Raw genomic sequence first — 27,177 nt, 5'->3', positions numbered from 1 at the left:
AGGGGGGAGGGGGAAGTAGGGGAGGTGTCTGGAGGTGGTGAGAAGGGGAAAAATGAGATGTATCAGGATTAATAAGGATCATGGTGATTTTGCAGCAGCATCTGTCCATCTTTGACTGTTGATTGACGGAACGTGCAGGCAGCAAAATTTAAATAAATGCAGTGATTAATAGCTATTGGATTGTTCACAAATGTGAAATGTCTTACATTACGTGACTTTTGCGCCATTTTTTGTTGTTGTGCTGTACATCTGACTATGTAAATAGTTGTATACTGACATGCTGTATAAATGAATATGCTATATGATAATTTCTTAATGAATTCACCAAATAATAATGAAGAATAGTCACCCAAAACATTATACTTGGAACTGTTTTTTTTCCTTCATCTTCTGGGGCCAGTGGAAAGAAGGGACGGCAGCCGCCAGGAAAGATAAGGGACGTTTTGTGACTTGATTGGGAAATAAATGACTTATAAAAGCTACTCTCTGGTCAGTAAAACTATGTGGACAACCTGTTTGTTATCTGAGCTGAGGTCTTGATACTCTGTTTGTGGAGATGGAAGTCCCTTGGATGAAGATCATGGTCATTCTGGGGTTAACTTTTACTGTGTTCTCTGAACCAGCTGACGACAAAGTCTCTGAATATCTTAAAGTCGCCTGTATATGAGCCAGGGGTGGTTTTGTACGTGTTACGGAGGCACGCCTCTCTGCGAAGAGATACACTTTTATACATTGTGCAATAACCCTTACCCACCACCAGGACACTGCTGTGGAGAATGTAATCATTGTGACTTCCACACCAAAGTCCTCAACAACGGCCAGTCATTCCCTGACCCAAGAGACTCTTGCTGCAACTGGACCTGCAATGACGGCTCAGTGATTTGTGAGAGGATGAGGGCCTCAATGCTCCAAAGGTGGAGAGTTATTTCTATAAGAACATTATCTTCAGCAACGGCCGGTCCATCACTGACCCCAAAGACTCCTGCAGAGTGTGCCACTGCCATTATGGTGCACACTGGTGTACAACATAGAAACCGTGTCCCACTGCTGCAGAGTGTAACAGTGCGTACACCTACACCGACCGTACGTACACCTACAACAGTGTCCCCAACAACGGACAGTCCACCCGTGCCCCCAAACATCCGTATCCGAAATACGTATTTCAATTAATTTTGAAAAAATATCACCATGTAATTTGTAACAAGATACACTACATGTACTCTATGTGGAGACCCCTTCAAATGAGTGGATTTGGCTATTTCAGCCACACCCGTTGCTGACAGGTGTATAAAAACAAGCACACAGCCATACAATCTCCATAGACAAACATTGGCAGTAGAATGGTCCGTAATAAAGAGCTCAGTGACTTTCAACGTGGCACCGTCATTGGATGCCACCTTTCCAACAAGTCAGTTCGTCAAATGTGTGCCCTGCTAAAGCTGCACCGGTCAACTGTAAGTGCTGTTATTGTGAAGTGGAAACGTCTAGGCAGAACAACGGCTCAGCCACGAAGTGGTAGGCCACACAAGCTCACAGAACGGGACCGCCGAGTGCTGAGGCGCATATCACGTAAAAACACTCACTACCGAGTTCCAAACTGCCTCTGGAAGCAACGTCAGCATAAGTGTTCGTCAGATGCTTCATGAAATGGGTTTCCATGGCCGAGCAGCCGCACACAAGCCTAAGATCACCATGCGCAATGTCAAGCGTTGGCTATGGTGGTGTAAAGCTCGCCGCAATTGGACTCTGGAGCAGTGGAAACGTGTTCTCTGGAGTGATGAATCACGCTTCACCACCTGGCAGTCAGACGGACGAATCTGGGTTTGGCGGATGCCAGGAGAACGCTAGCGCGAATGCATACCGCCAACTGTAAAGTTTGGTGGAGGAGGAGCTAGGCCCCTAAGTTCCAATGACATTCTAGATGATTCTGTGCTTCCAACTTTGTGGCAACAGTTTGGGGGAGGCCCTTTCCTGTTTCTGCATGACAATGCCCCCGTGCACAAAACAAGTTCCATACAGAAATGATTTGGCGTGATTGGTGTGGAAGAACTTGACTGGCCTGCACAGAGCCCTGACCTCAACCCCATCAAACACCTTTGGGATGAATTGGAACGCCGACTGCGAGCCAGGCCTAATCGCCCAACATCAGTGCCCGACCTCACTAATGCTCTTGTGGCTGAATGGAAGCAAGTCCCCACAGCAATGTTCCAACATCTAGTGGAAAGCCTTCCCAGAAGAGTAGAGGCTGTTATAGCAGCAAACGGGGGGACCAACTCCATATTAAAGCCCATGATTTTGGAATGAGATGTTCAATGAGGTGTCCACATACCATTGGCCATGTAGTGTACCTCAGAGAAATGTTTTTGCTGCATTGGTAAGAGAAGTCTTATGGCACTGGATTAGTTGATGCACATGGATGCACTTCCAGAGCGAGGATAATGCAGTGAATTTGGTCCAAAAGGGGGAAGTGAACTGAACTTTGAAAGCGAACACTGTTATTATTGCCACACTATCACTACACTCACTGGAGTCTTGTGCCTCGACTTTCATTCAAAAATCTTTGCACCTCAGATAACATCACGCTCATGGCCACAGCATCTTATTTCTGACACTAATGCAGCGAATTTGGAGCAATAGGGGGCCACAAAGCTGTGCGGACTAACAACTGTGTCAATTATCTGGGCTATTGGTATTGTTCATAGCATCTTAACCAAGGGTCACCGTTTGTTTTAGAACTAATTAAGGAGGCTACTTGCAAATATATTTTCTATATTTAAAATTATAATAATTAACTATATTTTGGCACCAGTATTTTGTAGTTTAATGAATCTTTGCCCATCTCTGACCCTAAATCCCTGCTGAAAGACCACCTGCTGCTGAACATACTTAAATGATCATCTTCTTATTAGAGATTACCAGAATTTTAATTTAAGAAAAATAAAATGAGTATCCGTCTGCAAGCAGCTTATAATGAGGACTGCTCTTTCTACCTTTACCGTTATTATTTTTCAGAGCCTGGGCCCAGATCGGTTTGTGCTCGTCTACTCCATTGCGGTCAGTGTCAAACGTTTGCTTTGGCCTGACAATTCCAAAAGGAGATGGCAAGAACAGAAACAGACTTGGACCCAGGCTACATTATTCACTCATGTGCCCTCAATGTCTTAACCCTTACTAATTATCTTCAACCTTTGTTATTAATATACAGTATTAGTAGACCTACCTTATCTTAACAAGTACGAATACATTAGAATGGATGACATTCTATATAGGGGAAAAGACAATGAGCCAGAACACATGCTGACAAGGTTATTAGCAAGTCAATTATTTATTTTTCTGCAATTTTACTTATAAAAGTTCTATAATCTAACCTGAGAATAGCAAGGCTGCTACAGGGGATAGAGGTTGGTAAATGTTGTTTTTGCCATTTCAAAAAAGAAAAACAAACATAAAATTAACTTACTTAACTACACCCAACATAATTTCATTTCGCTACCTTATTCCTTCTTTTCACAATAATTGACCGTGCTCACGTCCCACTAAATGTGTAGAATTCTACTGCAAAATAAACAATATCAATCGACTTTGGCTATATTCAGCTTAAGAGCAACAGTTCTGAGAGACAGTATCGAGCAAAACAGGTTAAAAAAAATTATTCTGCACTTACAAAGCACAAGTTCACAGAGTAGGAGAGCTTGTCGAGGTGGAATTATTGAGTATACATGACTTTTCGTAGGGTTGAGTATTAGTGCTGCTTTGCTGATTCCGGAGCCAGACAGTACATGGCTAAAACTCCCCGATAAGGGACTAAAACACTAATTTACCTATTCCAATTTCTCCCAAATTCAGAAGAAAATACGTTGCAAATTCAGTCATCATCAACATTGGTATTATTTCCATCATCACCTTCATCTTGCCTGTTTGTCTGTTGAATGCATTTCAACTTGGTTATTGTCCTACAGAGTGAAAGAGTGTCTGAGATTAAATATTTTCCAAGTTTTTATTAGCATCCATTCCTGTTTGCAAGGAGAGGAAATTCAGAGCACAGATACGAAGTGCAAGGGTGGGAAGTTTCTCTGTTCTTGGTTTCTATCTTGAGCAGTGAGTTGGTTCAATTATTCTCTCCAGAGTCTTTTTCCCTGGGTGTATTGAGCTCCATTTGATGTGTTGGTTACAAAAATAAAAGCAAACGCTAGACATGAAACTTGTGGTTATTCTTACACATATCAAGACACAGATACATCATACACACATTCGCAAAATATATCCAAACTTCTGTAGCTGCTAAATTTAGCTTAGCAGTGGTGAACTCTATGCACTTTCGCTTACTCAAGAGTGAGTTTAATATGACAATGTTGAAATTAATCTTGGTAGTGTCTGAAATGGCACCCTATCCCCTACATAAACTGTTGATCAAAAGTAGTGCACTAAATAATAGTGTGCCATTTCAGATGCAGCCTGTGATACAGGTTCCACCCCGAAACATATACATTTACACTCACTTTATATGTCAGGTGACATTTCAAGAGGTCAACCTTTCTCTCCGAGGCAGTATCAGTGGTCTATCAGATGCCCTACAATCTCACCCGGCCACAGTCTCAAACCAGCCTTAAAGAGGATGTGTATTAAATTGCATAATTGTAGAAAAGGGCCAGCGTACAAAGTAAATTAATTACCATTTATTTTCCCACTAACGCCAGTGGCCATTGGCTTTACTTCAACATGAAACATTTATATAACGTTGCATGGATGCTATTTTAAAACAGGACTGTTAATGCTAGCAATGTAAATTGATATTGGGCAAAGCACAGCTATTCCTCTTGGTACAGCAAAATTGCATCCTTGAGATTCAGTGAGCTCCAAAAGTAATGGGACATTGACACATTTGTTGTTTTGGTTCTGTACTCCAGCACTTTGGATTTGAAATGATATAATGACTGAGGTTAAAGTGCAGACTGTCAGCTTTAATTTGCGGGTATTTTTTATCCATATCAGGTGCTGTTTAGAAATTACAGCACTTTTTGTACATTTTAGGGGACAAAAAGTATTGTGACAAATTTATTTGTGTATTAAAGTAGTCAAAAGTTTAGTATTTGGTCCCATATTCCTAGCATGCAATGATTACATCAAGCTTGTGACTACTCAACTTGTTGGATTCATTTGCTGTTTGTTCGGTTGTGTTTGATGATTACGGATAGTCCTGAATGAATCGTGAATAATGATGAGTGAGAAAGTTAAAAGGCATAAACATCACACCCCCCCCAAAAATGCTAACCTCCACTGTTATCGTAATGGTGAGAGGTTAGCATGTCTTGGGGGTATGATATTTGTGCCTCTAACTTTCACTCATCATTATTCAAGATTCATTCAGGACTATCCATAATCATGGTAGCATCCACATCAATGTAGAAGTGTTTAGAAACATATTATATTCTAATTTACAATAAAGGTGACTACAAAATGACACAATGCATTATTTACCATTGATTTCTATTGGGCACAAAATTATCTGAAACACAATCAAAACAAACAGCAAATGCATCCAACAAGTTTGTAGAGTCACAAGCTTTATGTAATCATTGTGTGCTAGGAATATGGGACCAAATACTAAACTTTTGACTACTTTATTACACAAGTGAATTTATCCAAATACTTTTGGTCCCCTAACATGGGGGGGGTCTATGTACAAAAAGTGCTGTCATTTCTAAACGGTTCACCTGATATGGATAAAAATACCCCCAAATTAAAGCTGACAGTCTGCACTTGAACCTCATAGTCATTGTGTAATTTAAAAGTGCTGGAGTACAGAGCCAAAACAACAAAATGTGTCACTGTCCCAATACTTTGAGCTAACTGTATATTGGTGTCACTTTCAAAAACACCTAATAATATTGCCAACTATCAAGGCATTCTTTCACATGGTGCTGCAATTCAGCAGTTTATTTGTACCGTGTTCTCTGTTCTACTGGCTGGTAGCCTACCACACTCATACATAATCTATTCCTCTGGGATACATGAGCTTTTCTAAATGAGTCTCTCCAGGCATATTGTTAACAATACAATAACTAATCATTTTAAACCGCTAACGTAACAAAATGGTAATATGAACCTCAACCACAAATACAGACTAAAATAAATGCATAACGACAGTTAAATTAAGAACATGACTGAAGAAAATGGGGGAAAACAACAACGTAACTCAATAAAATCTCCAACATCACAGTCCACAGGTAAAGAACTAAATAAATATAGAAAGGGAGGGAGGAGTTGTGCAGAGGGTTTCTCTGGTGGTTGTGACCTCTTCTCTCTCTGAGACACGTATATTGTCTACACGGTGGCTTCTTTTGTCATTTCGACTGGTCCTGGATCAGTCAAGTGCAGCCAACAAAGCAGCAGGAGCCTGCCAAGAGTCTCGGATGCAGCCTCAAAGATGAGGCCAGGGAAGACTGTCTAACTGTCTGCGACTGTGAAAAGGAGTGATTCTTCAGTAGCTCGTTTGTTTTGTTCTGTTCCTATGTGTCATCTCCAGTCTGCCTCATCCTCCTCTTCCTTCTACCAATCCCGCTCTCCCAGTCTCCCTCATTCATTGTGGCGGCGTCTCGCCCACGCTCTCGATGCCGTGCTGCTGGAGTTGCGCTCGGAGAAGGGCATTCTCATTCTTCAGCTCCTCGATCTGAGACAAACAACAATGTCCGCCAATGAACAACAATGGGTGACCTCAATGTAATCAATAAATGAGCAGCAACTTAGCAAAATGCAACGTCAACTTCTAGGCCTCACTTGTTCTTTCAATGATTCTAGAACTAGACAGAAATGTCTGTTGTATAAACTTTTCAACAAAAGTTTTGGACAATCCTGGCCATAACATCCATCTGTTTTAAATCTCAAGGTACTGTACTATCATCTCAGCTTCTCCTCTGGGCTAGCACACACTCACTGCCTCTCTCTCCCCCACAGGACTGGAGACTGTTCGCTTCTGAGCATTAGAATGAGGACATGAAGAACGGTGCTTTGGGATTCAGTAAGTAATGAAATTCAAAACACTCTCCATATAAATCTATGCTATAACTTCATTTTGACATTGTAAAAATGGCACTTCGGTTGTCAAACGTAAAATGAACGTTAAATGTAATGAAACACCTACATTTGTTTGAATATTAATCCTTTCGGTTCGCAGGAATGTGATAGCCTGGTCACAGATATGTTTGTGTGGTCTTGCCAACTCCTATGTTTGGCCTGACAATGACCATAGAAGTTGGCAAGACAGCACAAACAGATCCGGGACCAGGCTAGGCCTCTGATTCTTTGTGATAGCGTTCTTTCTAGGCTGTTTTACCTGCTGTCTGCAGAGCTCGTTGTCCACCTGTACTCTCTCCACCTCTTTGACACCGTCCAGGAGCCTCTGGTTATTCTGACGGAGCTCTCGGATGTAGTCACACGCCTTAGACAGGATGCCCCCTTTACTCTGGGGGAAGGAGAGAAGAGTTCAATAAGACATCCTGCCTTGTGGACCCCAGGAAGAGTAGCTCCTGCTTTCGCAACAGCTAGTGGGGATCCTAATAAAATACCAATACACACACACAGGTGTTTAAATGAATGCAAACTGCTTGCCCCCCCCCCCCCCCACACACACACACACACACACACACACACACACACACACACAATTTAATCCCATTCAAAATCATATTTTCCCTAAGCCTAACCTTAACCTAACCCCTAAGCCTAATATAGCCTTTATACAAGGGAGGACCGGCAATATGTCCTCACTTCTCTGAATTTAAGTCGGTTTACTATTCTTGTGAAGACTTCTGGTACTCACAAGTATATTAAAATGTGTACACACACACACACAAGACAAAGCTGCTGAGAGTGCCTTACAGAGTGACTTACCGCCCCCGTCTTAGTGCTGTCTATGTTGCAGTCGGGGATGATTTTGGAGAGCGTGACGATCCAATTGTTGATCTTGTCTCTCCGCCGCCTCTCAACTGTTGAGACACACAGAACAGGTTCAGAGAAAGAGGTGAACAATAGGGATACATACAGGGAGTGAACAATAGGGATACATACGGGGAGTGAACATTAGGGATACATACGGGGAGTGAACAATAGGGATACATACGGGGAGTGAACATTAGGGATACATACGGGGAGTGAACATTAGGGATACATACGGGGAGTGAACATTAGGGATACATACGGGGAGTGAACAATAGGGATACATACGGGGAGTGAACATTAGGGATACATACGGGGAGTGAACAATAGGGATACATACGGGGAGTGAACATTAGGGATACATACGGGGAGTGAACATTAGGGATACATACGGGGAGTGAACATTAGGGATACATGCGGGGAGTGAACATTAGGGATACATACGGGGAGTGAACAATAGGGATACATACGGGGAGTGAACATTAGGGATACATACGGGGAGTGAACAATAGGGATACATACGGGGAGTGAACAATAGGGATACATACGGGGAGTGAACAATAGGGATACATACGGGGAGTGAACATTAGGGATACATACGGGGAGTGAACATTAGGGATACATACGGGGAGTGAACAATAGGGATACATACGGGGAGTGAACATTAGGGATACATGCGGGGAGTGAACATTAGGGATACATGCGGGGAGTGAACATTAGGGATACATACGGGGAGTGAACATTAGGGATACATACGGGGAGTGAACATTAGGGATACATACGGGGAGTGAACATTAGGGATACATACGGGGAGTGAACAATAGGGATACATACGGGGAGTGAACATTAGGGATACATACGGGGAGTGAACATTAGGGATACATACGGGGAGTGAACATTAGGGATACATACGGGGAGTGAACAATAGGGATACATACGGGGAGTGAACATTAGGGATACATACGGGGAGTGAACATTAGGGATACATACGGGGAGTGAACAATAGGGATACATACGGGGAGTGAACATTAGGGATACATACGGGGAGTGAACATTAGGGATACATACGGGGAGTGAACAATAGGGATACATACGGGGAGTGAACATTAGGGATACATATGGGGAGTGGTTAGTGTCTAAGTGGATATTTTTCTCTGTATGCCTTGAATAGTCACTTAGCTAGACATGTGACATTGTGGGAACATCTGACAGTTCAACAGTACCCTCTAGTGGTTGGTTGATATACAACATTTAATTCCCAAAAAGTGCTTCTAAAGAGGGATTTGAGAAGAGTCTCTGGGTTTGAATTAGAAAAAGTATATATTGTTCACTTAATGTGGCTTTGGCTTCAAACATAAAAAAAGAAACATTAAAACATCATACGGTGCACCTCATCTAAAAAGAAATTCAACAAGATATTGCATACAGTACATGGCCAAACGTATGTGGACTCCCCCTCAAATTAGTAGATTCAACTATTTCAGCCACACCCGTTGCTGACAGGTGTATAAAATCGAGCACACAGCCATGCAATCTCCATAGACAAACATTGGCAGTAGAATGGCCCATACTGAAGAGCTCAGTGACTTTCAACGTGGCACCGTCATAGGATGCCACCTTTCTAACAAGTCAGTTCATCAAATTTCTGCCCTGCTAGAGCTGCCCCAGTCAATTGCAAGTGCTGTTTTATGAAGTGGAAACGTCTAGGAGCAACAATGGCTCAGCCGCAAAGCGGTAGGCCACACAAGCTCCCAGAACGGGACCGGCGAGTGCTGAAGCGCGTAAAAATAGTCTGTCCTCGGTTGCAACACTCAATACCGAGTTCCAAACTGCCTCTGGAAGCAACATCAGCACAACAACTGTTCGTCGGGAGCTTAATGAAATGGGTTTCCATGGCCGAGCTGCCCCACACGAGCCTAAGATTGGCTGGAGTGGTGTAAAGCTATCTGTCATTGGACTCTGGAGCAGTGGACTCTGGAGCAGTGGAAACGCGTTCTCTGGAGTGATGAATCATGTTTCACCATCTGGCAGTCCGACGGACTATTCTGGGTTTGGCGGATGCCAGGAGAACGCTAACTGCCCAAACGCATAGTGCCAACTGTAAAGTTTGGTGGAGGAGGAATAATGGTTTGGCCTAGGCCCCTTAGTTCCAGTGAACGGAAATCTTAACGCTACGGCATAAAATTACATTCTAACTTTGTGGCAACAGTTTGGGGAAGGCCCTTTCCTGTTTCAGCATGACAATACCACTGTGCACAAAGCAAAGTCCATACAGAAATTGTTTGTTGAGATCGGTGTGGAAGAACTTGACTGGCCTGCACAGAGCCCTGACCTCAACCCCATCTAACACCTTTGGGATTCATTGGAACGCCGTCTGCGAGCCAGGCCTAGTCGCCCAATCTCACTAATGCTCGTGGCTGAATGGAAGCAAGTCCCCGCAGCAATGTTCCAACATCTAGCGGAAAGCCTTCCCAGAAGAGAGGAGGCTGTTATAGCAGCAAAGGGGGTACCAACTCCATATTAATGCCCGTGATTTTAGAAGGTGTTCGATGAGCAGGTGTCCACATACTTTTGGCCATGTAATGTATCTTCTAAGAGAACATTAATCAGGGAGGATTGTGGGTGATGTACGCCCTTCCCTTTGCTCACCTTCATTGTGTTGAGCTCTCCTCCTTTCATCTCTGGGTGTCCGTGGGCCATCCATTTTCCTACAGACACAAACAAATAGAACATTTCACACATTTTCAAAACCCGGGAGTCTTCAGTCCACCTCCATACAAACAGGTGCAACTCTTCAGACTAAAAGAAAAATCTTCAGACTGCAGCGCTCCACGCAACTAATCCAGTGCAAAAATTCCCCACCAGAACTACTATCTCAAAGCACCTCACCCCTTTACAATTACACACCACTCAGGCACCAGAGCCATACTCTGCAGGGGGCGCCGCCAAGCACCACCTTGGGCAGCCGTGCTGATCTGAAGCAGCCGTATGTGGCAGCATATGCGGTAATAACACCATCCTTGGGGCTGACAGCGAGACGCAGTGACTGGAACTACTGTATTACTGACGGCCGTCTGGACAGGCAGATTTCTTGGAGGTGTCGGAGGTGTACGTGCCCTTCCCCGCTATACCCCAGAGAGAGTCTAAGGCGCGGGCTTCATTATGGTCCTAAATTGCGATGTTGTCACATTGGTGTCCAGAGTAAGGCTAATGACAACTGTTTCTCCTCTGTGTGTGTGTGTGTGTGTCTTCCCCTAGGTATTCTTTAATTAAGTTCCTCATACGTGACAGCCAGATGAGCTCACGAAGGCACTGGAGACGAGATGCGCAGGGCCGCGGCAGTAAACTAATACAATTCGACAGCACTTACCTTGACAAAGCTTTAATCCGTCTAATGAATTGTGTCATAAATTAAACCAAAATGGCTGGTGTTCACGCAGTGCACTTACCTTTTCCACATCTAATGAGTAAAAGCAATTAAAAAGCAAGCTAAATCAAAATGGACTGTTTTTACTTTAACCTAGCTATTCAAGGTCATACAGAACTGAACAGAAACAACTCATGGCAATCAGGACTACCATCAAAGAGTACACACATCTTCCAATGCTAAATGTAGCTTAAAATCACATCAAGGGTCTAACATATTCACCAGGGAATTGTACTAAAGGGAATAAGGAGGTGGTATGATTGTTCTTTCTTCCTTGTAGTATATGATCTAGGCCTAATTTGATTGGTTCATTGGTTGCATGGGGAGGGGGGATGTGGAAGTTGTCCTCACCAGTTTAAACCGTCATGTTGCAGCAGCTCGTTTTCGTCTCTGCGAACGGCAGGTAAGCGGTGGAAGTTTTCATTTAATTTCATTTTTTGCACAGATCAAATATGCTCAGTCATGGATTAGTTTATGCATTGTTGATGTAAGAATAAATCAAATACACAAATTATCACACCACAAGAAAAACATATGGAAAGGAAGAATTGAATGGCAAACCACAGAAAAAACAAGTCCTCCCTAGACAGCAGCACACACTGCAGTGGTATCCAGCCCTTTTAGACTGTACATTTATCAGTGAAGTATATAAAAGCTTTACTGGTAGCCAAAGAGAACTAGGGAATCACTGCAGCCCGCCACTAGAACTAGTCTTGTACGAACATCCCACACAAAAGCCCCAAGCAGCCTTAAGAACTTGGGACGAGTCAAGATCAGTCTTAATAACAAAACCATACCCCAACACCTTACTGTGTGTAAATTGGTGGCCATCCCCTTTACCTAAAGCTATATTGTAAATGTATTTTTTCGGAGTATAAGAGGTGTAAAATCTCCATGTTGTTCCACAGGCCCGAGAATAAGAGTTCATCACATACAGGCAGGGAAATGACAAGGCAAGGCATATCCACTTAGTCCAACAAATTAGATTTGAGAGGATCATGTGCTCGTTCTGGATGGCAAAACAAGCACGGCATTATGAAAAATAAAAAAAGCACTTTGGACCTATTCTTCCAAACCATTTCCCTTATGTGCAGAACCCTTGAAACACAAGCTCATAACAAACACACAACTCCTCGTTTTATATTCAAACACTTGCCTGGCACTCTCCCTTCTAGATTATATGTTCAGTTTATGGGCATGTTTCCAATTTATTGCCACCCCTTGGCTCTGGGCATGCCGTATGCCTTTATAGAAAAATAATAAGCACATTTACATTCATTTCCTAAATTAACCAGAACACTAATGTCAAATGAATTAACTGACACACATATCATTCATCATCAATTTGTCATGAGAGATCATTTAGTTTGGTTTTGATTCAGTGTTACTCATTCAGAGTGGTTTGAGGAGAATAGCTTAATCACATGATAAGGATATTAATGATTGTGAAAGAGATAAACAACTGAGGAGGAAGTAGGCAAGGAAGGGGGAAACCATGGCAACAAGGACAGGGACATGCACTAACACAACACCCCTGTGATGATATCATCCCATCCCAAGAGAACAGCAGAGTGCTCAAGGAAACTACACACACACACACAGTGCTGTCTGACCCAGGACCAGGTCTGGCTCTTGCTCAACCCAAATCTCTATGGAAGGGAATAGGGGGATTCAGTTCAGCTTTACTTTCAGTTTTTGGAGAGAATAGTCAATACACTATTTTTTCAATAGTCAATATCAGTGACTTTTAGTTTTCCAGTCTAACTGATACATCTCAGACTCAAAGTAAACTAAAACTCTTAGAAGCTCTAGAAAAATCGCATAACACCTAGGCGTATAGGCTAGTTCCTACATGGAAAACATGTCTGACATGCTTGTGGAAGATGAACGTAAGGACCGCGTCGGTAGGTTTTTGACTGCTTAACATCTGGAGTGGCTCAGACTGCTGTGTGCATGGGCTCTCCTTTCAGAGTCCCCCCAAAATGAGGGACATAGGAGGAGAGTAAGAAGCAGTGTGGTTGATACTCACTCAGGGTAGGGGTGCGTGCGCGGGGCTATGGTTCGCTGTGTGCCTGTCTGCAGGACGTCAGGAGGGGTCATCATCACGTAGAACTGACCTGTGGGAGAGGAGATGACACGGGAACGAGAGAGAGAGAAAGAAAATGGGGCAGGTTGGAGACCTCAGTGACAAACTCTTAAGGGAGAATTTGCTGAGTGACACAGGACTCTTGCAATGAGACAAACCTCGTGGCTGAGGGGATGAACAGTTAATCTCTCTCAGTCAGCACTGTGTCATGGTACTCAAATGTCAATTTGATAAGTGGTCATTCTTCTTTATGTCTGTCTGGACTTGAACCAAAAATGAGGGACAGTATTTTTCCCTCAGAAGACTGCTAGCCTAGCATTAGAAGTAGCGGTAGCGCTGACTCACCCCCGGCCTGTGTGGGGTCGGAGGTGGTCTGCACAGACACAGTGCCATCGCTCACAGCCGTAGGTGAGAAGTAGGCGAAGCGCGTCTCCCCTCCCAGCGTCTCTCCCACGGGGCTACCCCCATTACTGAAAGGGTTCTGGATCACAGCCTGACGGGGGACAAGGTGGGAAGGGTTAGCAAGCCCTACTGACAACTAACGTACAACATGGATATTACTTGAAAATAATTCATTACAAGTGACATATATAAAAGTGTCCTGATTCGTGCATAACAAAAATATACAGATAACTTGTATAACGATCAATAGTTTGATTGAACCATGAATGTCTACTGAAGTATGTCACACTCCTTAGCCATTAGGAACTGTGTTATTGTAAGGGGTAACAGTAGCGGCCTTGGTTCCTGGTGTTCTGGTACCTACCTGGGTCACTGCTTGAGGAACGCCGGGGAAGGCGGCCGTGGAGACCACGCTAACCGGCCCTCCCCCATCGTCTCTCCCCTCCAGCTGCTGGTCAGTTACCTGGACAACGCGGTAAGTCACCTGAGGGAGACAGAGACAGAGAGAGACAGAGACGGAGACGGAGACAGAGAAACTGGAGTCATTAATTCTACAAGAAAGAGCTTGGGATGCCTTCTAGCCTGACCACTGTCATTTCAATGTCACTTTGTGTTTTCAGTACTTGCAGGTTGGTTACCTCATATTGAGGTTCAAACCCTAGGCTATAGTATTTAAGCCCTTGCACATCGAATGATACTGCTAGGCCTATAAGTGATCCACACACCCAACATGATTATATTGCAGAATGTGCCTGATTCAATATAAAAACAGCCAGGTGTTTCAAAATAATCCGGTTTTGTACCCCTTAATCATGTGACTCGCCTCCTGACTAACATGTGACACCAGCCGCATGACAAACCAGGAAAGGGATTGGAATCACATGATCACTCACACCAGCTGTGTGTACTCCAAATGAGCAGCGAACAGACCAGCTCAAACTAGCTTCATCCTTCACCTAAAAATTGGTTTATGTGAAGATAACATCCACTCTGATAATCCACAAAAGCGTAGACATATACATTCACAATTAACCAACCAATTTGACGACCCAATGCTACATCCAAACCTGTAGGCCTATATCAGTGTCCTGGCCGGATCTGCTGTCTGGGTTCAAAGCGAACGCACACAAGGCTCTCAATTCAACGGAGAGGCTAGTGTTGAATACAGGGTTATTCAGGGTTTTCCATTTTGTGATGCGGTTGATTCTCTAGTGGAGGGATGGGCAACTCCAGTCCTCTGGGGCCTGCTTGGTGTCACACTTTTGCTCCAGCTAACACACCTGACTCCAATAATCAACTAATCATGGTGTTCAGTTTAGAATGCAATTAGTTTAAAATCAGCTGTGTTTGCTAGGGATGTGGAAGAAAGTGTGACACCACTCCGGCCCCTGAGGACCAGAGTTGCCCATCCCTGCTCTACTGAGTGATGCAGTAAACTGCCCCCATACAGTAAAAACAGACCTATGTGAATTCAGCTAGTTCAATGTTTCTAAAATCAGCACTGTCTACAGAGTAAGACCACGGCAGCAATCAGTGTCAATACGGAATGTTCCTAGAGTATATGTCAATTAGGAATGTCCCACCAGAAAACTGCCAAAACGCTGTTCACGGGACACCCACCTGACCACCCTCAGAGCGGAACTGGTACTGAATGTTGTGGTCCGCGAAAGCCTGGGCCTGCTGAATACTGCCTATGGTAACAGCAGTCTGCTCCCCTCCCCCGTCTCCTGAGAGAAGGACAGTGGAATGAGAGGATTGATAGCAGAGAAAAATAACACCCAGATATCCTTTGATGAGAAATTAGTGAGGCAAGGAGCATCATTGCAAAAAGCTAGGCCTAAAACAATTTGACACTTGGGCATGTGTTTTTAGTCTGTTCTTTGGTTGATTTTTAAAGTAGCAGGTTTTTCAAGAGGATGTCTGAAATATGTCAGTACTTTGAAATGTATGAAAGAGTCAGAATGGTGAACTTATGTACCATGGCACACACAACCCAACATCAATTCTTACCTTCTAATTGGATGACCTCCTCCTCTTGTTTTTCGTGACTAAGGAGGACATAAACAAGGAGAAATTCTAAACATAGGCAAGCAAGGTCTAGCTGACAAGGTTATTATAGAGTAGGGGATATGGCAGTGAAGTACAAATACTAGGGGTGTAACGATTCGTTTTAACAACGATTCGATTTGTATCACGATTCGTGGTTGTCGATACGATTCAAGGACGATATTGGTTCATTTAGAACGATACGATCCGAAACGATTCAGTGACTTGAAATCGATTCAGTAACCTTTTAGCCAAAAATTCAACCAGTGTGACTGAAATAAATACCTGGATACTGGACAGTGCAGGTGAAGTTTCCTAGATTCCTGTTTCTTGTAAGGACCGCAATGGTGGCTTGATAATTTCTCGCTCGTCGGCTTCTCCTCTGTCGTCCGCCATGCTATGTTTTGTTGTCTTTGCGCTGCTGCTGGCGCAGGGCGATGACGTCACGGATAGGCAGACTGAATCGAGTAATGTTTAAAGCCTTTATCATTAAAAGTGCTAAGAAAAAACATCCATATAAAATCTGACGTGCTTAGATCCAATGGGTTATTTCCTAGTATCGATACAATCGATTTATTACATTTTAAAACGATGTTAGATTGATATATGTTGTCCAAAAGGCCAACTCGCCGAGCACAGATCGATGTAGTTGGATCATAGGAATATAAAATCGATACATCGATGTAGTAGATGGATCGTTACACCCCTAACAAATACACTAGCTAACTACATTTTCAGCTATATTCCAACAAGATGTCAAGAGCAGATGTGCATACATCATCTATCCAGCTGACAGCTAATCATTGTTAGTGCATGCCATTGCATTGAAAGTGAAAAGTAGCAAGCTTGCCAATTAGCTAGCTAGAAAAGATAAGTGCACAAGCTAGTTATGAATGACATTCACAAAATAGTAACATAAGCTGGCAACTCAATTTACTGATGTCAAGGTAGCCTTAAAGCTAGAATCCTTCAATTGAAACAATAAAGTGTTCACCCCGCCTAGGGCTGAGGCGGTCATGAAATTGTCAGCCGGTGATTGTCAAGCAAATAACTGTCGGTCTCACGGTAATTGACCATTAACAAACACATTTAGCATTTCCTGGCTTCCACACATTGCCTACAAGCCACTGATGTAGACCTTTGGAACATCTACATTTTAAAAATTATAATAAATCCATGTAATATAGCCTACACCATCACAATAAATCCATTATTGATTTCAGACAGGTCTAAAGAAGCATGATATGAAGAAAATGTTGTCTATTTCAGAAGAACAGAATAGCATACTCTGAGTTGTCCTTATGTTAGGGACTGATCTGGCTATGCCAAATGTCTGTGGGCTACACTAGTTCATTTAGCAGACAAGATTTGCTTAGAATTCCATGGCATTATTTTAGACAATTTTATAGTATGAAGAATACAATTGACCATAGCTGAATAAAATAGAAAGGATATTTTCTCCAAACGATTTGAGGGAGTGAGCACGAGGCTATTCTGTGTTGAGCGGTTAACAAAGAAACAGGTACTCCTATATGCTTAATTTAGAGTTATTTATGCAACTTTAGTTGTGATACAAATATTGGGCTATATGTTTAGATTTGTAATACATTCTAAGGCTGCATGATGCGACTAATGATGATTTGAAAAAAGTCGAATGAAAGGCATGAGCTCTGCTCTATTTTTTGCATAGGCTGCACACACTTCATCAGTCTCTCATTCACAATTTGACAAGCACTTGATAATGCCTCAAATTTCCCAGCAGCATCCCCTTTGGGTGGCCGTAGCCCCCCCCCAAAAAAAAATCCATGCATTTTGCGGCCACTGGCCGTTGTGCCCTTGGGCTGAATATAATAATTATAATTCCCTTCTCCCGGCTGCGTGCCGAAGCACCTATCACTCACATGGCTCTCCGCCACGTGATCGGGTCTTTCTCACAGGCTACAAGTGAAGACAGACACATCGGGGACGCAACTGCGCTCGTCCTTATCCAATTCCGAGGCGCATACTGAAGATATGGGAAGAACTGTCCACATTTACTTTTTGTCAGCTAACAAGATGAGTAGGCCTAATGAACAGCAAAAGCACTAGTCTATGTCAATCGACTATCCCCCATAGTACAAAAGTTGACCTATTCTATTCTGTGCGAGAAATAAATATTCCAAACATAGTCTGGGACAGTTGTGGGATGCGATAGATCCCACATTAATACAACCACTACCATTAAAAATAAATGTTTTAAGCAATGAGCCTGACGCAACAGATGAGAACTTTTAGCTTAAAATGTTGATAGTCTATTTCTTCACATTTTACACGCCGCAATGCGCACAGGGCAGTAGGCTATAAGCGCAAATGTTCCATTAGCAAGAAAACCCCATTCTCAAAAGTGACCAAATGTAATTATACATGTGATGCTTTTATTATAAAGGTGCATTTTTATGGTGAAAATGATCTTCCCCAAACTTGAAACTCACAAGCGGCCTGTATGCCAGTTAGGCTCTACACTCATAAAGTGGATGAATGTGCTTCATTTTAAAAGAAGTTATTTGGCCACTTTATTTGTGATACAAACCTTATCAAAACATATAGGTCTATGGACTAGCCTACATGAGGTGTGCGACTGTGATTTGAAAAGGTCACAAAAAAAGCATGTGCTGTTTCTTGCCTTAATCTGGGCATCATTTACAAGTGATAGGCTAATATTGTCACACTACTTAATCTAGTCTTTACACATACTAAATAATGTACGTGTCAAATTTGTTTTGATTTAGAATGGACCATTATCATGCACCTGTCTCGAAACATGGGCAGGGTAAAAAAATACATGTCATCTATGCACTTAAAATGGCGAATGGAGGACGCTTTTCCGTGGTTCATTTTCATGCCAGCCAGGTAGGCTATACTCCTGTTGCAAAGAGAAGCAATGTACTTAAATATTGGGAAAGTTGATAAATAAATAAATATAGTAAGCCTACAGAGAGCTGATGGGATCCTCCTCTTTTTAAGAGGCCATCACTGTTGTTTTCTCATGCAATTGCATAGCCTATAGAAATGTTGCGCAACATGAGCTCATGGGCTCTCATGAAGAGTTTGATTAGATTTTTCATACATTTGCATGAATGTCAGAGTGATTAGTGGGACAACAGAGTGCTGAGTACCAGGCAGTTAGCAAGTTTGGTAGGCTACTAATGACCACCATCAGCATCAGAACTTGGAGAAGGCTAATTACCGTGAGTAAATGGTCACATGGAATGTGACTGCCTTCATAACTCGTGACCGCCAGTGTGGTGTTAATATGGTTACCTAATAAAAAAATTAGGGATGGGCCTGGAGAAATGTAACCACTCTCAAATTCATAAACAGAGCTATGGATGCCATGACTGACCGTCCATATCATCAAAATTATAGTTTTAACATAGTTTAACATTTTTCACAAATAAATAATTTGGGCACAATACAAAATCACATTCTAAAATGCAGACTTTCTACACCGATATTTCACTGGATGTAAAAATGTGAAGCCTCCGGTTGGCGTTTCCACTCACTACCAAATATGGTGATGAGAGGAAGCCCAGTGGCCGGCAGTGCGAAGATTCTACAAATGTTCTCATTGATTAAACATTTGATCTCCATACCGTTTTTGGTTTCCAAAACTAGAATCTGTAACAAACAGAGTGGACTGTGTTTTGTACACTTTACCCTTGGCCCCCCCAAAATGTATTGCGTTGTTTAGGAGTGAAAGGGCGAATTGAGTTATTGCATACGCACACTTCACAGAGTAGGCGTTCCCTAACGGAAATACGCAAATACATGCTAGAACACGACAATAGGATCTTACAAGCTCGTGCTTGGCTCTTCCCATCTCCTTGCTCGTTCTGCCAACTATGTGGTCCTCTGTAGCTCAGCTGGTAGAGCACGGCGCTTGTAACGCCAAGGTAGTGGGTTCGATCCCCGGGACCACCCATACACAAAAATGTATGCACGCATGACTGTAAGTCGCTTTGGATAAAAGCGTCTGCTAAATGGCATATTATTATTATTATGATTAATTTGCTCCCATTGGAAACGACAGGCTCTGGTCTATCTTGGGTTGGTTATAAAAGTCTTTGCTTTCTATTTGACAACAAAAGCTAGACCGGCTTCTGTTGTCAAGATGGGAAAACAGCACCATCCCTCTCAGTAGTGGAAAAAGTACCCAACTGTCATACTTGAGTAAAAGTAAAGATACCTTAATAGAAAATGACTCAAGTAAAAGTCAGTCATCCAGTAAAATACTACTTGAGTTAAAGTCAAAAAGTATTTGGTTTTAAATATACTTAAGTATCAAAAGTAAATGTAATTGCTAAAATATACTTAAGTATAAAAAATAAAAGTGTTAATAATTTCAAATTCCTTATATTAAGCAAACCAGACGGAACCATTTCTTGTTTTTTTAATTTACGGATAGCCAGGGGCATACTCCAACGCTCAGACATCATTTACAAACAAAGCATTTAGAGATGGCAGTATTTTTACTTAAGTGCTTTACACCACTGATCCCTCTCTTCCATCGGCGTCACTAAAAGACATGGTCATAGCCTCCTCAAACACAACAAACAATGGCAGACTGAGGCAAGTGGCCGGTGTAGAAATCGCTGTGTCAGTTCCTGGTTGCTAAAATTCCACACTCTTCGCTCAATTTGAATAGTGTAGGGAATCTAAATCTCTGTAAAATATATTTCCATTAACAAAATTGGTGGACAAAACTGAAAGTAAATCTTGGGTGGTAACCACCATGGTCTATGCTATACGGGATCCTTGGGACATTAAAAAAGCACTAACCTCCTCACCGAGTTTGTATTCAGCCTATTTGTTGTTGCAATTCACCTAGCTTCCACATGGGTGAGACATTTTACATTTAGCACATTTAACTCATGAGGCAGTTATAATCTTCAAGAATCAAATGGACAGTGTTTCCCTTTATTGATATATATGATATGATAAAAAAAACTAAACACAAACACACACTGAGTATACCCAACATTAGGAACACCTACAGTGAGGGAAAAAAGTATTTGATCCCCTGCTGATTTTGTACGTTTGCCCACTGACAAAGAAATGATCAGTCTATAATTTTAATGGTAGGTTTATTTGAACAGTGAGAGACAGAATAACAACAACAAAATCCAGAAAAACGCATGTCAAAAATGTTATAAATTGATTTGCATTTTAAATGAGGGAAATAAGTATTTGACCCCCTCTCAATCAGAAAGATTTCTGGCTCCCAGGTGTCTTTTATACAGGTAACGAGCTGAGATTAGCTTGTTACCTGTATAAAAGACACCTGTCCATAGAAGCAATCAATCAATCAGATTCCAAACTCTCCACCATGGCCAAGACCAAAGAGCTCTCCAAGGATGTCAGGGACAAGATTGTAGACCTACACAAGGCTGGAATGGGCTACAAGACCATCGCCAAGCAGCTTGGTGCGATTATTCGCAAGTGGAAGAAACACAAAAGACCTGCCAATCTCCCTCGGCCTGGGGCTCCATGCAAGATCTCACCTCGTAGAGTTGCAATGATCATGAGAACGGTGAAGAATCAGCCCAGAACTACACGGGAGGATCTTGTCAATGATCTCAAGGCAGCTGGGACCATAGTCACCAAGAAAACTATTGGTAACACACTACGCTGTGAAGGACTGAAATCCTGCAGCGCCCGCAAGGTCCCCCTGCTCAAGAAAGCACATATACAGGCCCGTCTGAAGTTTGCCAATGAACATCTGAATGATTCAGAGGAGAACTGGGTGAAAGTGTTGTGGTCAGATGAGACGAAAATGGAGCTCTTTGGCATCAACTCAACTCGCCGTGTTTGGAGGAGGAGGAATACTGCCTATTACCCCAAGAACACCATCCCCACAGTCAAACATGGAGGTGGAAACTCCTGAGTGGCGCAGTGGTCTAAGGCACTGCATCACAGTGCTAGCTGTGCTCTGTCGCAGCCGGCCGCAACCGGGAGACCCATGGGCGGCGCACAATTGGTCCAGCGTCGTCCAAGGTAGGGGAGGGTTTGGCCGGCAGGGATGTGGGTTCGTTTCCCACGGGGGGCCAGTATGAAAAAAATAGAAAATACGTATCCTTTCACTAACTGTAAGTCGCTCTGGATAAGAGCGTCTGCTAAATTACTAAAATGTAATGTAAATGAAACATTATGCTTTGGGGGTGTTTTTCTGCTAAGGGGACAGGACAACTTCACCGCATCAAAGGGACAATGGACTTGGGTGAGAACCTCCTTCCCTCAGCCAGGGCATTGAAAATGGGTCGTGGATGGGTATTCCAGCATTACAATGACCCCAAACACACGGCCAAGGCAACAAAGGAGTGGCTCAAGAAGAAGCACATTAAGGTCCTGGAGTGGCCTAGCCAGTCTCCAGACCTTAATCCCATAGAAAATCTGTGGAGGGAGCTGAAGGGTCGAGTTGCCAAACGTCAGCCTCGAAACCTTAATGACTTGGAGAAGATCTGCAAAGAGGAGTGGGACAAAATCCCTCCTGAGATGTGTGCAAACCTGGTGGCCAACTACAAGAAACGTCTGACCTCTGTGATTGCCAACAAGGGTTTTGCCACCAAGAACTAAGTCATGTTTTGCAGAAGGGTCAAATACTTATTTCCCTCATTAAAATGCAAATCAATTTATAACATTTTTGACATGCGTTTTTCTGGATTTTTGTTGTTGTTATTCTGTCTCTCACTGTTCAAATAAACCTACCATTAAAATTATAGACTGATCATGTCTTTGTCAGTGGGCAAACATACAAAATCAGCAGGGGATCAAATACTTTTTCCCCTCACTGTAAGGTGTCGAAAGCATTCCACAGGGATGTTGGCCCATGTTGACGCCAATGCTTCCCACAGTTGTGTCAAATTGGCTGGATGTCCTTTGGGTGGTGGACCATTCTTGATACACACACAGGAAACTGCTGAGCGTGAAAAACCATACCCCGTTCAAGGTCACTTAAATATTTTGTCTTGCCCATTCATCCTCCAAATGTCACACATACACAATCCATGTCTCAATTGTCTCAAGGCTTAAAAATCCTTCTTTAACCGGTCTCCTCCCCTTCATCTACACTGATTGAAGTGGATTTAACAAGTGACATCAATAAGGGATCATAGCTTTCACCTGGATTCACCTGGTCAGTCTATGTCATTGAAAGAGCAGGTGTATACTCATATTAGGGGTTGTTCTGTTTTTCAGTGCCTTAGACCGCTGCGCCACTCAGGATCTCAGGTATATGATGTTTTGGTAATCTGAATCACGCAATGCCTTGCAAATTCACCAAAGTAGCTTAAAGTTTGCCTCTTCCTCTCTGTTTTTATTTAAATTACACAACTTTCCCCAGGCTTTTTATGGCTTATCTTCTAGTTGGGCTATAACAGGGGAAATAATGTTTTGTGATCACTGCACTGTCACTACAGACCCGGGTTCGATCCCTGAGTGTATCACAGCCAGCTGTGATCGGGAGCCCAATAGGGCGGCGCACAATTGGCCCAGTGTCATCCGGGTTAGGGGAGGGGTTGGCCGGGGTAGGCCGTCATTGTAAATAAGAATTTGTTCTTTAACTGACTTGCCTAGTTAAATAAAGGTTAAATAAATAAATATATATACACTACAGGTCAAAAGTTTTAGAACACCTACTCATTCCAGGGTTTTACTTTATTTGTTTTACTATTTTCTACATTGTAGAATAATTGTGAAGACATCAAAACTATGAAATAACACATATGGAATCATGTAGTAACCAAAAAAAGTGTTAAACAAATCAAAATATATTTTACATTTGAGATTCTTCAAAATAGCCAGCCTTTGCCTTGATGACAGCTTTGCACAGCTGAAAAATACAATATGTTTGGTTATGGAAAATATATTTCACTGCGGTTTAGACGGTACAATGATTCTCTACACTATAGTTGCTTGTTTTGTCACATCAACTGAAATTAGGCGAATTATTATAATTTTAGCAACCAGGAAATGGTGGAGCGATTTCTACATAGTGCATCTTTAATTTACAAGTCCAAAAATGGATGTAGTAACTACATTCCAACTGTAAACTAGCAAGTTAACTTTGTAAGTTATATCTCTAACGAACTATCTAGTAAGCTAACTAATGTTAGTTCAGTGTTAACAAAACGGATAGCCCTAACTAGCTAGGTAACGTTAGTTTAGTTAGCTAACGTTAGCTAGCTAACTACTACTACTAGCAAGATTTAGATTATTTACCTAGTACTGTAAATTAACTACCGTAGAAAACCGTGTTTGCATGAAATGCTGCAGTCGTTTGCTATACTGTAACCCTTTTCTAATTGGATTTTCTAGCTTAGCTGTGCAAAAAGATGACTAAAATAAACCACTTTATTGTATCTAGTTTATACTACACATAATCAAGCTGTTTTCTAGAAAATGGAGGCCAGGCCTTCGCTTGCTAGAGGAGACGTCCATACGTGATGGAGAGGAAGTGGAGGGCATTGTATTACCTTGTCGCGGTGTCCAGACTCTGTTCGAGGTGCATATCCATCAGGGTTTAAATAAAATGTGATATTCAGTGACACAGACGCGTAGATGGAAGTGCTGATCACGGGAACAAACACTCGGGTCATGTGAGAGAGACAGTCCAAGACACGTGAGGCATATATCGGACTCGAAGTTAAAATGGAGACCGCTGCCGCTGGCTGGGGTTTATGTCGCTCTCGTTCTCACCGTTTTACTCGTACTTTGCTAATTTCTTTGAGTCTGTGTCGTCAGGATAGCAACTTGGACTGTTGGAATTGTTTCGTTGCAAGGTTATGGCACAGTAATTCGTCGAATAATTTCGGTAAATGTTTTGTCACGCTCGGGTTTTTTTCTCCTCTCAAAACCTCTGCAGGAAACCAGCTTCCGTCGTGTCTCACAAAATATGGAGTGGACCTTTGGTGTTAGCGATTTTAATTCCCCGCCCTGCTCTGCGTCTATTTTTGTTCAACTTTTGATCTTAGAAGAGGAGTATGTAGAAATGTGTTTTATGTACAGTAGGCTACACTGCAATGTTGATTTGATGTGCCCCTGTTTCAAATGAATTTTCAACCTTCTCCATTCCATTCTATCCATTGCGTGTCAACGTTTGTATTATTACAAAACATTACAATTACACCTCAATTAATGTCTGATATTTACACCAAAGATGGTTTAGAAACTGTGTTCGGAGTCCAAATCAAGCTCATGTGACATATGATGCTGCTGATAACGTTGGTTTATTCAGGTGAGAGCTGAGATCGAATCCGGGTTTTTGCTTTAACCACATGACTACCACGTCAAAGAAAAGTGAAATACAATAACAAACAGTACCATTTGTGCTGCATTGAGCACTTTGTAAACATTGAATCAATAAAATAAAAATCGGGTGCAAAGTCTACCTAGACAGTGGTTGATATATAATAGTTACATTGAAATAGTTACATTAAGAGGATATGTGTAGGAGATAATTCTTCCACTGATATTTTCCATTGACCACCAAGGAACATGTTGCATATTTGATATGATTTAATACAAAGTTTTAGATTGTGCATCTTAAGGCTAAGTTAATCTTAGAACCATAGGATCCTATGGTTCTAAAGATGAAGTTAGCCTTAAGACTACTTGCCGACACCAAGGAACTTGAAACTCTCGACCCGCTCCACTGCAGCCCCGTCGATGTTAATGGGGGCCTGTTCAGCCTGCCTTTTCCTGTAGTCCGCGATCAGCTCCTTTGTTTTGCTCACATTGAGGGAGAGGTTGTTATCCTGGCACCACACTGCCAGGTCTCTGACCTCCTCGCTATAGTCTGTCTCATCGTTGTCGGTGATCAGGCCTACCACTGTTGTGTCGTCAGCGAACTTAATGATGGTGTTGGAGTTGTGCTTGGCCATGCAGTCATGGGTGAACAGGGAGTACAGGAGGGGACTAAGCACGCACCCCTGAGGGGCCCCAGTGTTGAGGATCAGCGTGGAAGATGTGTTGTTGCCTACCCTTACCACCTGGGGGCGGCCCGTCAGGAAGTCCAGGATCCAGTTGCAGAGGGAGGTGTTCAGTCCCAGGGTCCTTAGCTTAGTGATGAGCTTTGTGGGCACTATGGTGTTGAACGCTGAGCTGTAGTCGATGAACAGCATTCTCACATAGGTGTTCCTTTTGTCCAGGTGGGAAAGGGCAGTGTGGAGTGTGATTAAGATTGCGTCATCTGTGGATCTGTTGGGGCGGTATGCGAATTGGAGTGGGTCTAGGGTTTCCGGGATGATGATGTTGATGTGAACCATGACCAGCCTTTCAAAACACTTCATGGCTAACGACGTGAGTGCTACGGGACGTTAGTCATTTAGGCAGGCTACCTTCGCTTTCTTGGGCACAGGGACTATGGTGGTCTGCTTGAAACATGTAGGTATTACAGACTCAGTCAAGGAGAGGTTGAAAATGTCAGTGAAGACACTTGCCAGTTGTTCCACACATGCTCTGAGTACACGTCCTGGTAATCTGTCTGGCCCCGGGGCCTTGTGAATGTTGACCTGTTTAAAGGTCTTGCTCACATTGGCTACGGAGAGCGTGATCACACAGGTGTCCGGAACAGCTGGTGCTCTCATTCATGCTTCAGTGTTGCTTGCCTCGAAGCGAGCATAAAAGGCATTTAGCTCGTCTGGTAGGCTCACGTCACTGGGCAGCTCGCGGCTGGGTTTCCCTTTGTAGTCTGTAATAGTTTGCAAGCCCTGCCACATCCGACGAGTGTCAGAGCCAGTGTAGTAGGATTCAATCTTAGTCCTGTATTGACGTTTTGCCTGTTTGATGGTTCGTCTGAGGGCATAGCGGGATTTCTTATAAGCGTCCGGATTAGTGTCCCACTCCTTGAAAGCGGCAGCTCTAGCCTTTAGCTCAGTGCGGATGTTGCCTGTAATCCATGGCTTCTGGTTGTGATATGTACGTACGGTCACTGTGGGGATGACGTTGTCGATGCACTTATTGATGAATCCCGGAACATATTCCAGTCTGTGCTAGCAAAACAGTCCTGTAGCGTAGCATATTACCTCAATTATCTCAACTAACTTGTACCCCTGCACATTGACACGGTACCGGTACTCTCTGTATATAGCCTCGTTATTGTTATTTTATTGTGTTTCTTTTTTTCTTACTTTAGTTTATTAGCATTTTTTTTTGCAAATATTTTCTTACTTACTTTTTTTAAAAATTCTGCATTGTTGGTTAAGTGTTTGCTAGTAAGCATTTCACGGTAAGCTCTACACCTGTT

General features: G+C 42.7%; 1 protein-coding gene across 8 annotated transcripts; it reads right to left on the bottom strand.

The window, feature by feature from the left end:
• Positions 1-3,298: 3,298 nt before the first annotated feature.
• LOC311113547 (upstream stimulatory factor 2-like) lies at positions 3,299-25,320 on the bottom strand. Of its 8 annotated transcripts, XR_014611015.1 has the most exons (12): positions 24,407-25,296; positions 15,861-15,898; positions 15,471-15,577; positions 14,215-14,334; positions 13,794-13,941; positions 13,392-13,479; positions 11,714-11,752; positions 10,585-10,643; positions 7,891-7,985; positions 7,334-7,462; positions 5,852-6,670; positions 3,299-4,952 (listed from the first exon to the last, which is right to left on the bottom strand). XR_014611015.1 is itself a non-coding variant. In XM_084156793.1 (11 exons), the coding sequence occupies exons 1-11, from the start codon at positions 24,445-24,447 to the stop codon at positions 6,581-6,583; spliced, it is 963 nt and encodes a 320-aa protein (XP_084012919.1). In that variant the 5' UTR covers positions 24,448-25,320; the 3' UTR covers positions 3,299-6,580. The 8 variants fall into 8 exon arrangements, 7 of the variants coding, with proteins under 7 accessions (XP_084012919.1, XP_084012918.1, XP_084012920.1 ...); XM_084156793.1 differs by having other exon boundaries at positions 3,299-6,670; positions 7,879-7,985; positions 15,471-15,574; positions 24,407-25,320; XM_084156792.1 differs by having other exon boundaries at positions 3,299-6,670; positions 7,879-7,985; positions 24,407-25,305.
• Between the last annotated feature and the right edge of the window lie 1,857 nt (positions 25,321-27,177).

This window comes from Coregonus lavaretus (genome assembly GCF_964263955.1).
Source record: "Coregonus lavaretus genome assembly, chromosome: 3".
NCBI classification, from domain to species: Eukaryota; Metazoa; Chordata; class Actinopteri; order Salmoniformes; family Salmonidae; genus Coregonus; species Coregonus lavaretus.
The sequence above is the reverse complement of the archived record's forward strand: the minus strand, read 5'-3'. Positions and strand labels throughout refer to the sequence as shown.

Coding starts and splice junctions, on each gene's coding strand:
- LOC311113547 (XM_084156792.1), bottom strand. CDS start 24,447: ATGGATATGCACCTCGAACAGAGTCTGGACACCGCGACAAG. Junction 15,899..24,406: donor AGTCTGGACACCGCGACAAG/GTAATACAATGC, acceptor TGTCCTCCTTAG/TCACGAAAAACAAGAGGAGG. Junction 11,753..13,391: donor CGCACGCACCCCTACCCTGA/GTGAGTATCAAC, acceptor TGCCGTTCGCAG/AGACGAAAACGAGCTGCTGC.